Source organism: Mustela erminea, chromosome 11 (genome assembly GCF_009829155.1).
Source record: "Mustela erminea isolate mMusErm1 chromosome 11, mMusErm1.Pri, whole genome shotgun sequence".
In the NCBI taxonomy this organism is placed as follows: Eukaryota; Metazoa; Chordata; class Mammalia; order Carnivora; family Mustelidae; genus Mustela; species Mustela erminea.
The window spans coordinates 84,564,487-84,585,524 of NC_045624.1; the positions used below are offsets into that span (position 1 = coordinate 84,564,487).

The following is a 21,038-nucleotide window of genomic DNA, read 5'->3' on the forward strand; positions in this document are numbered from 1 at the left end:
GAAAAACAAATTTAGATGGAACTTTATGTGACTTCTCACAGTGCTTTAAAAATAATTCTATTGTAGCATTTACCATAACATGTAATAGTTATTTGCATTTTGGTTCCCCCATGATACAGAGTTGTATTAAGATAAGTATGCAGTGTCTAATACATAGTAAGTCTATCACAAATGGTATTTAAGTATAGAGAGATGCAAATTTTACCAGGAAATTATATTTCTGGAGAGAGAGAGAGAGAGAAAGTCCTGGGAAAGATAAAAGTCTTTAATTCTAAAAGTCAAACTGTACTGGTAAAACTAAATGTACTGAATTTTCCCTAGATGAAGTCAATGTAATATGGCTTCAACTAGCAATTTCCTTAGTTTTCTACTAGTGAATTAAAAATAAATCATATAACAAAGTGTTGCAGTATTCATAAAGCAGTAAGTACAAATATATCCTCCTGGCTACCATTTTGAGTTGGAAAAATAAGACCTCATCTTCTCATTTCCTAAAGTTCTAAAGAATTAAATTTTAATAAGGCCACCTGACCTTCTCTTTATAATACTGTCCTGTACCTGGTTACAGCCACATACCAACCCATTTCTCCATAAACAAGGTAAGCCAGAAGTCTTTACTGGTATTTCTAATCCCATCATGGGGAGAGGTGGGGAAGACATTAAAGACAAAAAGCAAACCGAAGTAAGGGTAAGACTGTTCTTTAAATGAACAAGTATAACACATCCATTTAATAACGATATTAATTTTAGGCAAAAATTTGAATGAGAAATGTTTCGCTTGTATACTTTCTTCAGCATTTTATTCTTAGGAATCAATCCTTGGTACTGAATAAACAGCTTTCATTTGAATAACTCTTCAGGCCATATGGCAAAGAGCAATTTAGCTTCTAAGTTACTCTGTTAAACAGAATTTATAAATGTTGTTCTTTGTGGAACTATAAACATACAGCAGGTTAACACCAGTGTTTGAGACACTCAGGCCTTTTCAAAGCTGGTACATTTGCCTAATTTTAGGCAGCCAGTGGCAACCTACCAACTTATGTTACCACTGTGTCTGTTACCATGGTTAAAGATAAACTGACTGCAAGATATTTGGAGTATAACTGGCAAACATTAAATCCTTAGCTAACATTTCTATTTTAAATCTATTCATCAGAAAGTGAAAATGGTTAGAAACTAGTTTTCCAGTATGTCATAAAATAATTTTCTTCCTAACTCCCAAGAGGTATATACTAAGCTTTATCCATTAAAAACTTCAACGCTTGTCAAATAACATCGTTTTTTGGATTTTCTCATACCTGTGTAAAAAACTATTTTAATTATTGGACCCTGTATTTGGCAAGTGCTGCAGGCAAATAGACGTCTCCTCTTAATGGAATAACTTATTCCATTTATCCAGAAGAAAAAAAAAGTCATAAGCAAATAAGTAAGTGAACCACTGAATTTCAAAGTTATGTACTATGTACAAATCCCTACTTCTGACATAGCAAAGTACTAGCAAAACAAAAACAAAAATCTTCTATTACCAAATACTCATTTTCTAAAGAGGACCAACATAAATATTATTTACGTGTTTATGTAGTCATAGTATCTCAACATGGTAAAAAGGTATTGCAAAAACTTTAAAAATAGATAAAAGAATTTTCTATGTAAAGTGTTTTTTGTGAAACCAGTACTTTTATACTCAGGAGTACTGAATATAGGTCCCTTTGGAGTCTGTAAACATTACTGGGTAGCAACCCAGAAGGATACTGCTAGGGAACAGTGCAAGGTTTTTTGTTTTTGTTTTTCTATTTTTTCCATTTTCTTTACTCATGGGAGTTGAATTGGCTATCACAATTAAGTATAGGTTCTACTCATTCAAAAACTGAAGTTCTATAACTCATGGTACAGCTGACAAGATCTCCAGACTAGATTTAAAAAACAAAACCTTGTTTCCTTATCTCATAGTGTCCTCATTTATAAACCCAAAATATTAGAATGGTTACTTTCTAAGGTCCTTTCCCTCTCTACATTTATGATTTCTTGGTAAGAAGTTAGATTCTAGCACAAGGCAACCTCAGGGATAGCCTCAGGTGAACAGACCTGACAGGATGGGAGGAAATGGGAGGAAAGGGAGAGGAGGGGAGGGGAGAGGGAAGGAAGTTTTCTCAACCCTTTAAGGATCTGTCTGAAAAATCCATTCACTGGAGTACTTGAATTTTTACCCAAATTGAAATTCCTTGAGCCTTCCCTCAGATTTTTGCTTCAGGGCAATGTAATTAATTTACCTACAATTCTCTTACTTGATTAAACAAAAAATGGAGATAAGTCCATGGAAAATGAAAATTCACAGCAAAGGAAGAGAGATAAATCACAATGCCTTTTAGTACAAAGCTGTAATTAATAGACAAAAACAACCACTGCTCAGGAAAATATTAGAAAAGGCCATTTCTATTCCATTTGCAGTGCAAGTTAAAGAACTTTTGAAAAGAGTCAAAAATAAAACAAAGTTTGGTCATTTAAAGAAAGATACCCCAAAATTCACCAAATAGTGCAGTGTGTTTGCAAATACTGTGTAAAGTTAGGTGGTATTAAACTTAAGAAACTGGGGGCACCTGGGTGGCTCAGTGGGTTAAGCCTCTGCTTTCAGCTCAGGTAATGATCTCAGGGTCCTGGGATCGAGTCCCACATCAGGCTTTCTGCTTGGTGGGGAGCCTGCTTCCCCTCTCTCTCTGCCTAATTATGATTTCTATCTCTCTAATAAATAAAAATCTTTAAAAATTTTTTTAAAAAGTTTTAAACTTAAGAAACTGTACCCGTCCTATTTATTTAATCTATCTTTTTAAATTTTTTATTTTTTGGGTGGATGGGATTAATATTTAATCATTTTTTATTAACATATAATATATTAATTAATTAATTACAGGTCTGTGATTCATCAGTCTTACACAATTCACAGCACTCACCAAAGCACAAGCCACTACCACTGTCCATCGCCCAGCCACCCTATCCCTCCCACCACCGACCCCACACTCCAGCAACCCTCAGTTTGTCTCCTGAGACCAACAGCCTCTTAAAGTTAGTTTCCTTTTCTGGTTTTGTCTTGCTTCATTTTTCCCTATGATCCTCTGTCTTGTTTCTCAAATTCCTCATATCAGTGAGATCATTTGATAATTGCCCCTCTCTGACTGACTTATTTCACTTAGCATAATACCCTCTAGTTTCATCCATGTCGTTGCAAATGCCATGATTTCATGTTTTTTAATGGATGCATAATAATACTCCATTGTGTGTGTATGCATATATATATAACATATATAAATGTTCAGTTTAGAAGAACTACTAACCCAAACCTTTAGTTATCCAAATATATTATTAATGACAACACTCCATAGTAAGTGAAAGAGAACATAGGGCAGAGGAACTGCTATTCAGCAATATTTACTGAACACCTACTATATACCAACAATGTACTTGGTGTTAGTATGTCATCTCATTTAATTATCATAGTGATCTTTAAGGATTCTCACCTCAATAATATAGACAAATTAAGCTCACTAAAGTCAAGAAACTAAATCAAGATGAGCAAATATAAATTAAATGAGTTAACCTATAATCTCTCAGGAAAGCCAAATATGTCCTCCAGCACATAATCAGCCTAACGTGTTGTACATATTTAGCCCCAAATACAAACACCTGAAGCATCAAAGAGATAGATGGTTGTTCAAACGTATGTAGCAATTATGGGGAAAAAATAGAAAAAAATATGTTCTCACACATTTGATTCATTAAGAGTTTCAATTTTTCAAACTTCACACTTTAACTCAACTGCTACAATTCTTTATCTGGAACAATAGATTAATATTTTATACACATTTAAATATTTACTTTTACATACAGTACTGTTTGTTCTAATAGAAACAATTGGTATTTTATGAGACAGTCAAAAGTGTATCAAAAAGTAGATCTGGGCACATGGGTAGCTAAGTCACTGGGTGTACGCCTTCGGCTGGGGTCATGATCCCGGGGTCCTGGGATTAAGCCCTGCATCAGGCTCCCTGCTCCATGGGAAGCCTGCTTCTCCCTCTCCCACTCCCTTCCCTTGTGTTCCCTCTCTTGCTGTCTTTCTGTCAAATAAATAAAATCTTTAAAAAAAAAAAAAAGTAGTTCTGCCAACCCTCAAGGACTAGAACATTGAGAAATATATACTGTAATGTCATTTACATGTACTTTTTTAAAGGGAAAGAATACTATTATTATTTATATTAAGACACTAATCCTCATATAATTAGATTAAATAAAGACCATAAATATCTATGTATTTAGTAAGAACTAGAAGCAGAAAATTGTGCCTAATTTTATTACAAACTTATTCCTTAACATTACATATAGGAGGAGCTAAGTAAATCACAACCTTAACTTTTAAGAATATGAAAAAAATATGAGGATCCTAATCTTCTTTTATTCAATTCAATACTCATGGTCTAGGATAAAGCTATACAGAATGACATAAAGCTACACATCTCCACACGGAATACACTCAAACCAATCCAATCACACGCTTCAGACATACTTCCGTAGTGGGGAAAACAGTATCCCACAAAAATTCATGTCTGCCCAGGATCTTGGAATGTTACCTCATTTGGAAACAGGGTCTTTGCAGATGTAAATGGTTAAGGATCTCAAGATGAGATCTTCCTGGATTTAGAGTGGAACTAAATCCACTGACTGATGTCCTTATAAGTAGAGTGAAGAAGGCAACATGTAGCTGGGGGTAGCTACAAGGAACACCTTGTTATCATCAAGGTGTTGTGCTCATCAGAAACCAAAGAGACGCATGGGGCAGTTTCTCCCTCAACCCTCCCCGCAGAGGGAACCAACCTTGCTGACGTCTGATTTGGGACCTGTGGCCTCTTGAACTGTGAAAAAATTTAATTTCTGTTGTTCTAAGCAACCCAGTTTGTGGTCCTGTGTTACAAAAGCCCCAGGAAACTTATACAACTTCTTATAATATCTTCTTGCTATAACCACTAAGTTAAGTCATTTCATTATCACAATAAATACAACCATAAAAATAGAAATGGAAGCACTCTGCAAAATAAATGCTATTTAACTGTGTGATGGTACTACCATCATCACTGTCATTACTGATGTTAAATCAATAGATATGTATATATGATACTAATCATCTTTTTAAAACAAGATGTATACTTCCCCACCTTCACATCAGAAGTCATCCCCAAAAAGTCTCACATTAAACAAGGAAGTTTTTTTTTTTTTAAGATTGTATTTATTTATTTGAAAGACAGAGATCATAAGTAGGCAGAGAGAAAGAGAGAGGAAGGGAAGCAGGCTCCCCGCTGAGCAGAGAGTCTGACGTGGGGCTCAGTCCCAGGACCCTGAGATCATGAGCTGAGCCAAAGGCAGCAGCTTAACTCACTGAGCCACCCAGGCGCCCCTAAACAAGTAAGTTTTATAGAAGTTTCTTCAGTTCATTTTTCAAAGCAACTTTAGTACAAAAGGAAGAATGCCTGGAAAGTCTGTAGACCTAAGTTTTGGCTTTATTACGGATTCATGACTACAATCAAGTTATTAGATCTACAGGCGTCAGGTTTCTTAGCTATAAAGCAAAAAGTTTAACAGAAACTAGATGATCTCTAAAGTCAAACTATCATGACTACTGCACAGCATAGTTTCTTTCTTCCTTGTAAAGAGAACTAAAACTCGAATTATTTATGCCAGAAATGCCCAACCTGGGAATGGATGAGGGTGGAAAATGAACTTCATGACTAAAATGTGGGGGGAAATCTTAAGTGAAAAGGCAAATATTTTAGTAACTAAGCTAACCAACCTATTTCTGGTAGGAAAAGTCTTGTTTTTGGCAAGTAAGTGACATTAAAAAGGAAGAAATGGAAAACATGACCAGTGACTGCAGCAAAGACAGCTGGGCTTTATAAATTACACTTAATCATGACTTTACTGTATGACTGTTAGACAGCAAATGTCAACAAATACCACTGTTCTCGCACTGAGTATCAGAAGCCTGTCATTCTGGGTTTTTCATTTATAAGTAAGAGCAAGGATCTTTTTTTAGCCTCATGAGATTTTTTAAAATCCATGAAATAAAGCACTCTGGTAAGTTTGAGGAGCAATTCATCTGATAAGTAAGGGGAATATGAAGTAATAATAATAGAAATAACTTCCATTTATTGAAGGCTTACCCCGTGGAGCACTTTGCTTAATACTTTACATATATCATCAATTAAACCTCAAATAAATACAAAAAAATTGCATTTATATACACGAAGAAAGTGAAACTCAGATATTAAGCAACCTGTCCAAAATCATACTGGCTTTCAAGAACAAGGATTCAAATCTCAGCTTTCCAACCACAAAACCTACATTCTTTTCACCCATGAAGATATACTGCCTCATACAGTGATCAATCTCAAAGAAGGCAGGTTGTGACTGAATGGCGGGGGGGGCGGAGGTAGGATTTGCAGAGCTGGAAACATGGTTTCTAGACCTGAGCTCTGTTACACAAACAGGACAAAACAGTCCTGAACACAAGCAGGTATTCAGTTTGTCAAAATCCATGAAGCTGTAAGTCTAAAATCTGTGTGGTCTTCTGAGTATGTTATACCTCAGTAAAATGTATATATATATATATATATGGCCTCTGCATTATTCAGAACTCTTTTACAAGTAAAAATTCAAAACACATTCACATCAACAAAAACAGGGGGTTTCTTGGCTTCCATGGCTAAAATAACTCAAAGTTCAGGGGTGAAGTGAATGTTAGAGTGGAGTGAATCCAGGGACTAGACCACCATGTTGGCCTGTGGTGTCTCTTTTTACCACCAATTCCTGACCCACTTTGGTGTTGTCTCGTTCTCTTCTGGCTGCTGCAGACTTTCATCCTTGTAGCTCCTTCAAAGAAGCAAAAGGGTCTTTTCCATCAGCTCTAATTAAAAAGAAAAAGGTTAGGAGCACCTGCGTAGCTCAGCCGATTGGGTGGCCAACTCTTGATTTCCACTGAGGTCATGATCTCAGGGTTGTACAACTGAGTGTCGGGTTGGGCTCAGCACTGGGTCTCCAGCCTGCTTGGGATTCTGTTTCTCCCAATCCCTTTGCCACTGCTCTCCACCCCCTGCACGAGCCCCTGTGCACTCTCTAATAGATAAATAAATAAATAAATTGAAAAAGCATTTGTACAAGGAAAGTTGGGTTATCAGATATCCCTGGGCCAACTACTGTGGCCAAGGAGCTGAGGTACCATCTCTGGTCTTGTCGTAGCCCTATAGCCACCTCTTTGGCCACATAGAAGGAGGAATACTTGCACTATAAATATGGTTATTAAAGGAATTGTTCAGTATAGAAAACCACTCTAATTCTTCATCTATTATATCCTACCTCACAAAATACATAAATATTATTTTTAAGAATGATGTTTCATATTTATTAAAGAACTCATGAACCACTTTAAAAAACTTTTTAAGCATCATAGTTAAAAATAGACTTGCTCCTGGGCGCCTGGGTGGCTCAGTGGGTTAAGCCGCTGCCTTCGGCTCAGGTCATGATCTCAGGTTCCTGGGATCGAGTCCCGCATCGGGCTCTCTGCTCAGCAGGGAGCCTGCTTCCCTCTCTCTCTCTCTGCCTGCCTCTCCATCTACTTGTGATTTCTCTCTGTCAAATAAATAAATAAATAAAATCTTTAAAAAAAAAAAATAGTCTTGCTCCTTCATAACCCTGTGAGGCACATAGAGGAAGCATGACTATCCTCAGTTTACAAAAGAGGGAACTGAGGCTCAGAAAGATAAAGTAATATGTTCAATATTATAAGCTGACAGATGTCACAATATCAAATTCAAATGTTCTTTCAACCATAACATACTATGAGTCACAGCAGCCTTAAATCACATTAAAGATTTAATAGTACATATGAGAACACGGTTCAAGAAAAAAATTAATAGAGAAAATGTAATAAACCCATTTGTCTGAGGCTCAGTATTTCTATTTTGGTAGGCCTTAATTTGCTATCTGCTACTATAACCATCTAGAGGCAAAAGATGACTACATGGGAAACCACATCCCATTAGAATTCATTTCTTGTGTATCACCTGGAATGCTTTCAGCTATGAGGAAATAAAAACTCTGGTTTAAGTGACTTACAAAAAAAAAAAAAAGGGATTTATTAACTCTCACAATAAGAAGTTCCCAGGCAGGACATTCCATAGTTAATTCTGTGGCTCAAAACTCTTGAAAGCCTCAGGTTCTTTCCATCTGTCACCGTTGCCATCCCCAGCCTGTGGACAAGCTCCCCTCCTGGGAACAAGTTACTAGGATAGCTTCAGGCAACAGAGCCTCACCCAGCAATGTCTAGAAACAGGAAACAGACCTTCTTCCTCTCTCTTTTTCTAAGTAGGCTCCATGCCCAACGGGGCTTGAACTCACAACCTGGAGATCAAGATGCCAGGTACCCCTAGACCTTTTCTTTCAACTCAGTCTTTTACCCATGTTGAATTAGTTCATAAATGTAAAGCAATTAGAAAATGCCTGGAACACAATAAATGTCATAAAACTTTCACTATTATTATTGTTGGATCTCTTTTTAAGAGATGGCAGACTTGTCCCAGAAGCTTCACATTTCATAAGCCAGAATTGGAATATATGCCCATTTCTTTTTTAAAAAATTTATTTTAGAGAGAGAGAGAGCACACATGCAAGAAAGAGCATGAGAAGGGGAAGGGGCAAAGGGAGAGACAGAATCCCAAGCAGACTCTGTGCTGAGCGTGGAGCCTGATGTAGGGCTCGAACCAACCATCCTGAGATCATGACCTGAGCTGAAATCGAGAGTCACATGCTTAACGAACTGAGCCACCCAGGCATCCTGAAAGCTGAGATTTAATACTTCTTCTTCTTCCTTTTTTTTTTTAAAAGATTTATTTATTTGTTTTAGAGAGAGCACACAAGAGAGCAAGCAAGTGGGGTGAGGGGCAGAGGGAGAGAAGCTTTAAGCAGACTTCCTGCTAAGAGCAGAGGGCTTGTTCTCAAAACCCATGAGATTATGACTTGAGGCGAAACCAAGAGTCAGACACTAAACCAACAGCCGCCCACGTGCCCCAAGATGTAACACTTAATCATCTCTGCAACTCTGAAATGCTCCATGTACTGTGCACGCGCACGCACACACACACACACTGAACTTTACTAAAAAAGTAGAGAATATCAAGTGTCAGTCACACTGATGTTACTCAGGCTAGTTTCTCATTTAAAATTAAACATTAAATGAATCCCACTGTTAGCTTACATTTAAAAGCAATAAAGGGAACTCTTAGGCTGATGATAAAAGGGAATACCAAGATGGCAGATGAGAGGTGTAACAAGAGAACAATCTTCCTGGCGTGGAGCATGGGGCATAGTTCTAGGAGGCCATTCCCAAGGGAAAAGGGGGGAAAAAAAAAAAAAAGGAACTACTGGAGTACTTGAATATGACAGACTACAACAAAAGGATATCAGAAACTTTGGAGAATTAGAAAAATCAAGCGAAAGAGGAAAAAGTTGCACAGACAGAAAATATCATAATATATTATATGATGCAGTTATAAACGATGCATACACGAACAGAAGCCCTGACTTCAACAAAATCTATAGAAAATTTGTAGTCTTTTGGGAGGACTAGGAGAAGGAAGACTGGGACTAAATCTTTATTATACAGTCAGAAGTCAAAAGTAACATCTATAACGAATAATCAAGAAAAAAGCAAGGTTTGGGGCGCCTGGGTGGCTCAGTGGGTTAAAACCTCTGCCTTCGGCTCAGGTCATGATCCCAGTGTCCTGGGATCAAGCCCCGCGTTGGGCTCTCTGCTCAGCAGGGAGCCTGCTTCCTCCTCTCTCTCTTTGCCTGCTTCTCTGCCTACTTGTGATCTTTGTCTGTCAAATAAATAAATAAAATCTTTAAAAAAAAAAAAAAAAGAGAAAAAGCAAGGTTTAAAATCATAAAGTAAATACCCTTAAAAAAACCCAGTCAATATAATTTAACAGGGCACTACTGTATTTTGAGCAGGGCAATTCTTTGTTGTGTGGGGCTATGTTAGAGCACAGATAAGACGGGTGGGCCAAATCTAGCCAACTGCCTGTTTTCATATTACTTTGTTAGAACATAATCATCCCCATACATTTCATTTGCTTACATACTACCTATAGCTGCTTTTGTACTATAAGTCAGCAGAATAGAGTAACTGTCACAGAAACCTTATGGTTCTCAAAGCCTAAGTAATATTGACAATATGGCCCTTTACAGAAGAAGTTTGCCAACCCTAGTTTACAGTATTGTAGCACAATTAGTATCTTTGATTCCTAACCCACAAATGTCAGCATACCCCAAAAGTAATAAAGAAAACCAAAACTTCATACTGCTCATTTGCAACCCTTCCTTCCCAATTCCCTACCAGGGATGAGGAGTAGTAGAACTTTGGTTAAGCTATAAAGAATTTAGGGGTGCCTGGGTGGCTCAGTGGGTTAAGCCTCTGCCTTCGGCTCAGGTCAAGATCTCAGGATCCTGGGATCAAGCCCCGCATCGGGCTCTCTGCTCAGTGGGGAGCCTGCTTTCCCCTCTCTCTCTGTCTGCCCCTCTGCCTACTTGTCAAATAAAAAACAAATTTAAAAAATTAAATTAAAAAAAAAAAGAATTTAAGTAATTGCCTCTGGGGAGCAGAACTCAGAGGCTGGATAAAGGTAGAGAAACATAGTATCAGTGGCTTTTTTTTTTTTTTTAAATAGGCCTTAAAACGCTAATCTTTCTAAGTATTCACATGTATTTCTTCAAGAAAATAAAATTTAAAAGCAATATTAAAGAACAGAACAAATAAAAATCTGGTTAATCGTTCTGGTGGCTCACTACCATAAAATGCATGATTACATTTGCTAGATATAATCTGTGACATTTGTGATGGTTGCTCTGGAGAATTTTTTTGGTTGCACATATCCAGAACTACTAGGTAAATGACCCTCAGATAAGAAGGGTATTAGTGTGCTAACTGAATGCAAGTATAGTATTTCAAACCCTTTGTTACCAAGAAAGGTCAGTCTAGTACGTTCTACAAATGATCCTCAGAGAACTTCAAAATGTTTAACACAAAAAGCCAAATAGATAAGATGTTCAAGAAACATTACTAACTCTTGTAAGTAGACATTAAGAGAAAAGCTTTCAAAGACCTATGTAGGAAATACAAAATAATTTTTAGTTTTATTTAATTCACATTTAAGGAGATTGGAAGTTTAAAGGCAAAGATGACACTAACATAGAACTACAAAAGACTAAATTAATAGTATGATCAATGTCCGTACTTCCAAATCAGTACCTTGTATGAAATGTGATAGTGTGCATCTGTGGCATGTTCTACACAGAAAAGAAATAACACATCCAAAGACAGACTGTATTCTTAGGTTTAATCTTTAAAGCACTCTAATTATCACTTCTAATTCAACTAAATTTACAAATTGTCTGATTTTACCCCCATCAGAAAAGCTTTCAATATATAAATAACTATATTTTGTGAACGGGGACCTGAAGAATAAGGCACCAAAAATGTTTTAAAATATGAAAAGAAATAAAATTCACTATATACACTAAAAATTGAAAATACCACATAAAACAACATAAATCTTAAAGAGTGTAAACAACACTCTTTAGGAGTAAACTCTCCTGCACAAGTGTAGTAAATACTGTTTTTTCAGAAAAGGCATTTATACTCTTTCACTTCATAAAAAATTACTTTGGCAAAGTTTATTTTGAAACGTAGGATGACACAGCTAGTTAATTAGTTACGACAACTAATCCTAAAACATCAAAATAAACATTTTAATATTTTGGTTTGAAAAATAGAGTCCTCAAAGGTTTTATTTCACTAAAAAGATTCAGCTGTTGAACTGTAACTTACAAGAAACAGAGTAAGACTATAGTTTCTCAATATAAAACAGCTATGAAATTATGACAGCTCTGTGCTAATCTAGCTTCAAAAGAAATTAACCCAAGAAAAATTTAACGCTTTTATAAAATGTTATTTATATTCAGAATCCTGGAAATTTGGCTTATATTATAGCTGAAAATAATTCATCTAGCTACTTTAATAATGTGGAATAAAGGGAAGAGAGAAAAACATTGTTAAGCATCATCTTTCTAACTTCTTTAGAAGTAAAATTAGCATCAGGAAAACCAAATTGCTCCCCCTTCCACTTAAAAGTTCCTGAAATCTATTTGTCATTATTTCGGGTAATAATTTACATAACTCCATAGCACCAAAAGAAAATGTACACATTTTTAGATAAGAATATTTAAGAGGTTGAAAACTTTGACTATGAACTTACCTTCTTTTGATACCAGACTATAGCATCTGTGACTTTGGACGCCATTTATTCCACTGCAATCACACATTCGTCATTTTAGGCTGTGCAAGAGAGAAAAACACACAGACAACTTTACTTCCACCTTCCAAAAGGAGAATGAACAACATGCGTACATAGCACTCTGGTTACTTGCAGAGCAAGGGGTGTATGACTATACTTATATTACACCCTTCCTCATTACTATTTTAGCAACAGGTTCTTCTTAGGTAAACAAAAATCAGTTGCCATAATAAAAGGATCTTTCTATGTGAATATAACACCTGAATTTTCTAACCTGGTGGATTTTGTAAAATAAGCCTTTTAAATAAATATCAGAATTTCCCAGGTTATACTGGAAATTCATCTAAAAATTCACATATGATAGAAATCAATTCATTCACTCAGTATCAGATCAGTTTTGCTATAGTTCCCACCTGGGAACTAATGCCAATTGCTATTGCTAAAGGATGGCTTGATACAGATGCCAAAATTTATAATCATATTGAATATTCCATGGCACTCAGTAAACACCAATTTGAACTAAAATCAAGTAACTGGAAAAACTTAATTATGTTAAATACTAAACCGAGATGAGAATTAATTACACAGGAAAAATTATTATGAAGACTTTTCAGATATCACAGTTTTGCTAATATTTAGAAGTTTACCACAGACCATTTTATAAGCACCTTGTTTGTGTTTGCCTAAAACAGTTTTGCATACTAAACCTAATGGTTCCTTAGCCCAGGAGAGAATTAATTCCAGGCTGATTCCAGTTAACTCTGGACGACTTCAATAGTCATAAGACCAGGCTGGCACGGAGGGTGCCTCTGGTATGGAGTTAAGGATGAGCCTAAACAGGTTCAAACACAGACATGTGCCCCAGAACTCATTACAAACCAAGATCATCCAAGGCCACAGAGGATTTCAGAGACAATCCTGGGAGTAACACACCGTAATGAGCTGATTCTAGCACGAGCAGATCTGCTACTGTACAGCTAGATGCTACCGCTTCAGAGTTTGCCCAGAGTCCACAGAATACCAGAGGTTTATAAATCATTCTCAGAAGCATATTAGGATTCAAATATAAAGAAAATTACTATCAGGAAGGTCAAATGTTTAGATGATCAATCTCTAAAATAAAATTTAAGTCAGAATTTATTTGAAGCCTGTATTTTTGACAGTGTTATGAACCAGATTGTTTTATTGCTTTTCCTAAGATAATAATTTTGTCTTTGACAAAATTCAAGCAAGCTAGGTTTTGAAATTCCTGACAAATTTCCTGGCATTTGTCACCGAAGAAGCATAGAGTCAAAGACCTGGATTCAAATACTATCCAGTATATATAATATTGAAGATGTCATTTAATCTCTCTAATGTCAGTTTCTTTCACTTGTACAACAGGAATAACTACCTATTCATCCCCTGGAGGGTTTCCGTAACTGATGAGGTATCATACCTAAAATGCCTACCACAGTCCAGGATATACAGCAGTTGTTCAGTTATAATTACTGTTACTATTAATTTTTTTGTTATTATTAATTTATTAAAAATTCTGCAAGCCAGGAACTTGGAAGTATTTGTACTCCCTTTTTTAAAACATTGCAAACAGTTTAGAAAAGGAACACATGCAATCAGTTTTTGTTGACATGTAAAATAAAAATAGCTACCAGACTATCATAAAATCACAATGTCAATTCCCAACTATATGTACATGGCGTATTTAAGAGATTTCAAAGTTCACCTCCACTGAAGCTTCTCAGTCAGGTGTGGCTTCTTTCATTTCTCCCACCAGGGTTTTTGGGGAAGCTCTCCTCTACTGACTTAAAATCTTCCATTTTGGTTTTTCTGTCCTGGAGACGTCTAGGGGTAATTCATCAGTTTTAACACATTTCATTGGTTCTGCTATAAGACTAATTGTGACATTACACCTTCATTATATTTGTCAAGATGTATGCTTGTCAAGACACATATTTTCCAAACTGGTTAGAACTCTCCTTCTTCCCTCTCCTGCCCCCCACCCTTGCCAAATGCACTACAAAAAAGGTACAAAAGCTAGGAGAACATCGACTTTTCACTTTACCCTCCCTTCACATCACCCAATCTTTACTGACAAAAATTCCAGATTATCTACTAAGATAAAGATCCTCTCTCCTAAGCCCCCTAGAGTATAAATAACATGCCTTTCATATACAAAATGTGAAAGGATTTTTTATTCACTCCATCTATTAAGTATATGGGATATTTAACCTATTTGGGGAATAGTTAAGTGGTTGCTTATAAGTACTAATAATTTTATTTTAAAAGCTTCAATGAAAGTGAGGAAAACATTGCCTCCTTCAAATAAAATGATCTTTTATTATCCTTTAAGATAATTTTTAATATACTTTGGATTATACCAAGCTACACTTAGAAATAAATTTTGAAAACCAATTATAACAGGACACAAGGTATATGGAATGTTATACACATTTTATTTATCTGGATCTATAGAAGTAAAATTCTATTAAAAAAAAAACTTATGCAAGTCTTTCTTCAGTAATGGCAAGGTTTGCTCTGCAAACTCACTTAATAGTTTTTCCATTGTGTCAACAACCTTTCAGTGACACAAGTGGCTCATACCTATTTTTAAAACAGGTTTTACAGCATGCTGAGATAGAGTTCTGAATCAGACATCTGACAAAGTACACCCAAAGACACCCAAATTTTACATGAATATAAATAACAAGAATAAGTCAACAAATGATTTCATGAATAATTAAGATTATTTCCAAAGCCTTTCTAACTTCTTTGATTCTGGCAGTCCAGGAATACAGGTTTATAGTCTCTACTGTCATGACAGGTCAAGTCAACAGTTTTAATGCTAAGTTATGACATTAAAGTTAATTTACAGGGCAGGGGGTGAAAGGAGCATAGAAAGCTTACTGGGTACCTTGAATTGAGAATCTTAATCTTTTCTGACCATCTGATCTGACAGAAGGATGGGTATTAAGATAGAAATAATCCAATTATAAAACCACAGAGCTAACTGTAGGCACAACATTTAAATCTTGGTATAGTTACTCTGAGCTAATTCTCTCCTTAACACTGCTTTAATCGTTACACCTTGTCTAAACATCTGAAATTACTCTTTACACCATGTCAAGAACCACACAAAATGCATTTATGATGTCAAAAGCCTGGGTAGAGGAAAAGGACAATGAGGGAATTGTATGTTAAGTCTGCCTTTATGAAATCTCACTATCAAATATAGTAATGCCCAGGGGTACTCTTTGTAGCCAAAGAAATGGTCAGGTTTTTAACCATTCCCTATGTTAGAAAAAAAGGCAGTCTACTGGGGCGCCTGGGTGGCTCAGTGGTTTAAAACCTCTGCCTTCAGCTCAGGTCATGGTCCTGGAGTCCAGGGATCGAGCCCTGCATCAGGCTCTCTGCTCTGTGGGGAGCCTGCTTCCTCCCCTCTCTCTCTGCCTACTTGCGATCTCTCTCTGTGTCAAATAAATAAATAAAATCTAAAAAAAAAAAAAAAAAGAAAAAGGCAGTCTATCAATACTACAATGCATTTCTCTCATTCTGAAACAAATTTTTCTGTTCTAATTACGACTCTTACTGTGCTCAGAAACAAATTACACCCATCCCTGACGTCTTGCTTTTGCTGTCACTCTCATTCCTTTTCTCCACTCATCCATCCTTTTAAGTCAGTTCAAATCCTACTTACTCCAAGATGAAGCCTCCTACTAGTGTTGACTTGGACAAAAAGTATTGAAGCCTGATGGCTCTCCCAGCACTGATCTGTACTATGAAATCTCGTATTTAAATAAAAATGAGGGGCACCTGGGTGGCTCAGGTCATAATCCCAGGATACTCTCTACTCAGCAGGGAGCCTGCTTCTCCCTCTCCCTGTCTGCTCCCCCTGCTTGTGCACTCTGTCGAATGAATAAATAAATAAATCTTAAGTAAATAAATAAATATGAAAAGCAGTATAGCCACAAGTCATTTGATTATATATAAACATCCTAAAGTAAAAAAAAAAAAAAAAGAAGTCTTTCCTCCTTCGTGACTGTAATCCTCCAGGACATTATAATATGCAGTAGAGGAAGTAGAGCAGAGAAAAAGCTATGCCTAAGCATCAGGAGAATTGGGTTCTAGATCCAAGTTCTGATGCTAAATGCTATGTGCTTTTGAGTAAGTTTCTGAGTTCCTTAGTTTCTCACTTAAGAGAATGTTTGCCATCTAGCCGAACATTCCACAAACCAAGAAAGGCTACACAACTAACAATTCCAATAATGTACAGGAGTTTCTCTGAATTCCTTTACTAACTCACCCAAAAACACTACTATTAGTTAAACCAATATTACATATACAGAAGTTGACATAGCAAAAACTATGTTTAGACAAAATGGAACAAAGCTTATTTTTAAAAGGTAGTTTATGTAAATCTCCCTAAGTCCTGATCTCAGTATTATTCTGTTCAACAGCCTTAGATCACTCCCTACTGCCTTTAGAAAGCCATTTAGACCAACTACCCTGTAGAATTGTACTTAAACCTTCTAAAATCTTATCCTAACCTACTTACCAATATTACTGCTACCATCTTCTCATAAATCCTGTTTCAACCACACTACATATTCTACACTGTGCTACCTCTGTACCCAAATTAACACCTCTTTCCAAAACACCGGGGATTTCCAGAAGGCCTCCTAGATTCCACTTTCTCTTTGAGTTTCTCCCAAATTCTTCCACTAAAGATTGCTTATCCTCTTCTAGGTTCCCATTATATTTAATATATTGTTTTGTTTTTTATGTACTTTTGATATGTGCTCCCATCCCAACCATAAATTTTTTGAGAGAAGTCCAATGTCTTCGTTATCTCTGAATTCTCCTATAGCTTTTTTGTACATATTAAACACAAACCAAATTTAAAACTGCTAGCCAAAATACCCTCACAGATGAACCAATTTAACAACCAGAACAGAAAATTCTACCTGCTCCAACTCTTGTACTACAACCGCCATGCGCATAAACACAAAAACATACTCTTTCCTAACACTAAGAGGTATAAAATTATGGTGAATAAATATGGCAGGTTTTTACTGACATGTCACTCAACCAATATATGACTATTTGTAAATTTTAAAAGTACAATGAAAAAGAGCTGAAGTCAAACCTGCCACATCGAGCCTAACTTCATTTCCAAATGCTATAATTAAATATAACTCATTGCTTCCTCCACAGCTAAAATAACCAATTTTTTTACTTCAGAAACCAGTGCGTCTGCCCTTAAAAAGATAATAAATGCTAACGGTCAAATCAAAATTTTTATGCTGATAACAAAAACAGTGAAACTCTGGTAGAGGTAACACGGTATAGGCAGAAGGAAATCTTCTAGTTTCAAGGCTGCAACTTTCTAATCATGTGACTTATAAAGTGTTACAACTTCTTAGAACATTTCTAAGCTGAAATGAGGATATGATTTCATGGAAATGTTGTGAAGAATAAACACCATATACTACATGTTTAAAGTTGTTTTCAATCTTAGAAGAATGAAAAGCAAAATGAGATCTAATACAAAGAACTATGCATTTCTTCTTACACCAACCAGTTCGTAAAAAGAATATTTATAATTTTTATTTTCTTGCGTGGCACCAATGCATAGTGTTTGTATTCTGGGCTAGAGGATAAAACCTGAGAAGGAAAATTACAGGCAATTAACTTCTCTCTAAAGCTGCATGTACAAAAACATTTTTGGGTTATTGTGAAATTTAAGAGAATCTCTAGAGTTCTAATCTTAATAGTACCCACAAAGACATCCATGAACTTCCTGACAGGTACAACTAACCCATCCTATATGTCCTTTACTCCAACTTTGTAAACTTCAGGGTTTTTTAACATTAGCATATACCCACAACATGTCTACAATTTCTTAAGCATTCTTTTGTGTTGTTTTTTAAAAATATTTAATACTTTTATTTAACTATTGTGCCACTTGGAAATATCAAATACTTATAATTCACTTAACTTAGGTTTAAATTCCTCATTTACTCTCAAGAAATTTTTACCATCAACCAACCAGGCTCCATTCAAATATGGATATGTTATTACTGGCCTCTAGTAGAAACATTAACTAAATAAGTGGTCCAGGACTCTTTATCAAAATAATAATGCACTAAGTAATACTCAAATGGCTTAAAGATGTAAAAATCTTAAAAATGATTTTATTTAGAGATTAAAAAGTCCTAACTATACCTCATCAAAAATGCTATGAATAAAATTTGAAAATCATTACTTCAGAGATAGTTAATCCAGTGTCTGATCATTTAATAAAAATACATATTTACAAACACTTACTAATAACTGGACTATTCTAGGCACTGAGAATACAACAGTGAACAAGAAACAAGGTCCCTGCCATGATGCAACTTACAGTGTAAAGAGCAAAGATAGAAAATGAAAATCAAGATAATTTTGTGCTGAAGAAGTGCCCTAAGGGACATAAGGAGAGAAGACTGGGATAGAGTGGAGAACTTTTGAAAAGAATGGTCAAAGAAGACCCTGTGAGATGACATGTAAAACGAGATCTGAAGGATGAGAACAGCCAACTCCACAAAGAATTAATTGAGGGAGGGCAGAGGGAGGAGCAAACACAAAGACTTTGCGGTTGGAATGATCTTGGTATTTTTTTTTGTTTTTTTTTAAGATTTATTTGACACAGAGAAAGAGAGAGGGAACACAAGCAGGGGGAGTAGGAGTGGGAGAAGCAGGTTCCCCGCTGAGCAGGGAGCCTTATGTGGGACTCCACTGCAGGACTCTGGGATCGTGACCTGAGCCCAAGGTAGAGGCTTAATGACTGAGCCACCCAGGCAGCCTGACCTTAGTATTTTTAAGGAATAGAAAGGAAGGCAACGTGACACTAGTATAATGAACTTAAGTGACAGTAGTTTAAGATGAAGTACGAAAGAGGGTTAAGGGCTATGGGGTCACAGGTCATAGCAAACAATTTTATTACAAAGATAGGCAGTTACTGAAGTGATTCTAGAAAGCAGTGATGTTCTGTCTTGCAAAGACCACTCTGACAGCTATATAGAGAACAGAATGGACTGAAGAGCTAAGACTGGAAGCAGTGAGGCTAGTTAAGAAAGTCTTAGTCCCATGCAGAAGATAACAATATATTGGGCTCAGGTGTAATCAGTAGAGATGGCACAAAGTGGGCAATTCTGTTTTACTTGTGAGTAAAATCAACAAGATTCTGTTTTACTTGTGAGTAAAATGGACTAGGATAGGCAGGCTGGGGGAAAGAAAGAAGAATCTAGGTTTTTGGCTTCAGCCATTTTCTGAGATGGCCACATATTTTTAAAAAAATGTTTATGAGAGTACATACAAAATGTTACACCTGTTAAAGTGACTAGACGTTAAAATAAAAAAGTCAAATAGGTAGCAAGAAGAGTCTGAAGCCAGAGATAATGATGAGGGATGGCGATATAAGTTTAGAAGCCATAAACACACTGTCAAGATTTAAAAATCAGAGGTGGGTTACAGAGTATATGCATTTGTCAAAACTGAACAAACGTATACTGCATTAAAATATGTGTCTTTCAGGGGCATCTGGGTGGCTCAGTTGGTTAAGCATCTGCCTTCAGCTCAGGTCACGACTCCAGTAGGTAGTCCACTTCTCCCTCTTCCTCTGCCTGCTGCTCCCCCTACTTGAGCGTGCGCTCTGTGAAATAAATAAAATCTTTAAAAAAAAAAAAAATAAGCACCTTTCAAAGATCACTTCGATATAAATCATATGGCTGACTGGCAGCAGCTACAGTTATTAGCAGCCAACCAAATCTAAAGGATACGGTTGGGCATAATTTTGTGTCACCCTTTTCTCCCAACAAAACTTTGTAAACATTGTTCTGTCATCTCCCGGAATTGACCATAATTGAGGAGTCTACAGCCTACTAAATTTCTGTCCCACTTCTGTAGGTCATGTTCTCTTTCTGGCCAGGATGCCAAAATAATTCTCTCATTTTCAAAGTTACGTACAACAGGGGTATAGTCAATTTTAAGCATTTCAAAAAAAAATTTCCTGGTAGTTAGCACCTTTCAACTTGCAAATGTATATTTCAGAAATTTTTGTATTATATTCCTGAGCAGTTTTTCCTCTTTCATTTGTTGTAATCTCTATTTCAGGGATACACTTTATTCTGATGCAGGACAGTCTTTTCATGGTCATTTCTTTCCTGTGGCATATCTATAGAGCTGCCATGCTTTCTTTTTTTACTTAAATCTTGATCGTGTTTAACACAGGGAAGTCAACACTGAGCTCCCGCTTATTCTGACATCCAACAGGTTCTGCTTGACAACCTCAACACCTTTAGCTGGTTCCTTTAGCTGGAACCATTTTTATTTCTATACTCACATGTGTGTATGTGTATGCATACATACACACAATTTTCAGTTTGAGAACTGGATACTGCTTTTAAATCTATTTTTCTGTAGCCCAGAGATGCAGGAAATAGGAAAAGGGAGACCTAAGCTTGGATTGAGTATGGCCACTGCTAAAATTTCATTGAGTGTCCTGTATTGTACCTTCATCAGCTTTGGCTCTTGCCCATAATCAAAGCATAATTCAAAATGGCAATTTTCTCTCACTCTGTGAGGTTCAGCTTTAGTGTGTAGGAACTTCTC

The 21,038-nt window shown here is 36.3% G+C and overlaps 1 protein-coding gene across 8 annotated transcripts in view; it reads right to left on the reverse strand.

Annotated features, from left to right (window-relative positions):
* PHTF2 (putative homeodomain transcription factor 2) overlaps positions 1-21,038 on the reverse strand; it is a 120,376-nt gene that overhangs the window by 76,921 nt on the left and 22,417 nt on the right. For 6 of the 8 annotated variants that reach the window (XM_032304074.1, XM_032304072.1, XM_032304073.1 and 3 more), the window contains exon 2: positions 12,351-12,430. In XM_032304074.1, the coding sequence (XP_032159965.1) occupies positions 12,351-12,395 (45 nt within the window). In that variant the 5' untranslated portion in view covers positions 12,396-12,430. Of the gene's footprint in view, positions 1-12,350; positions 12,433-14,112; positions 14,232-21,038 lie in introns of those variants that run through there. The other 2 variants (XM_032304071.1, XM_032304075.1) reach the window with 2 other exon arrangements.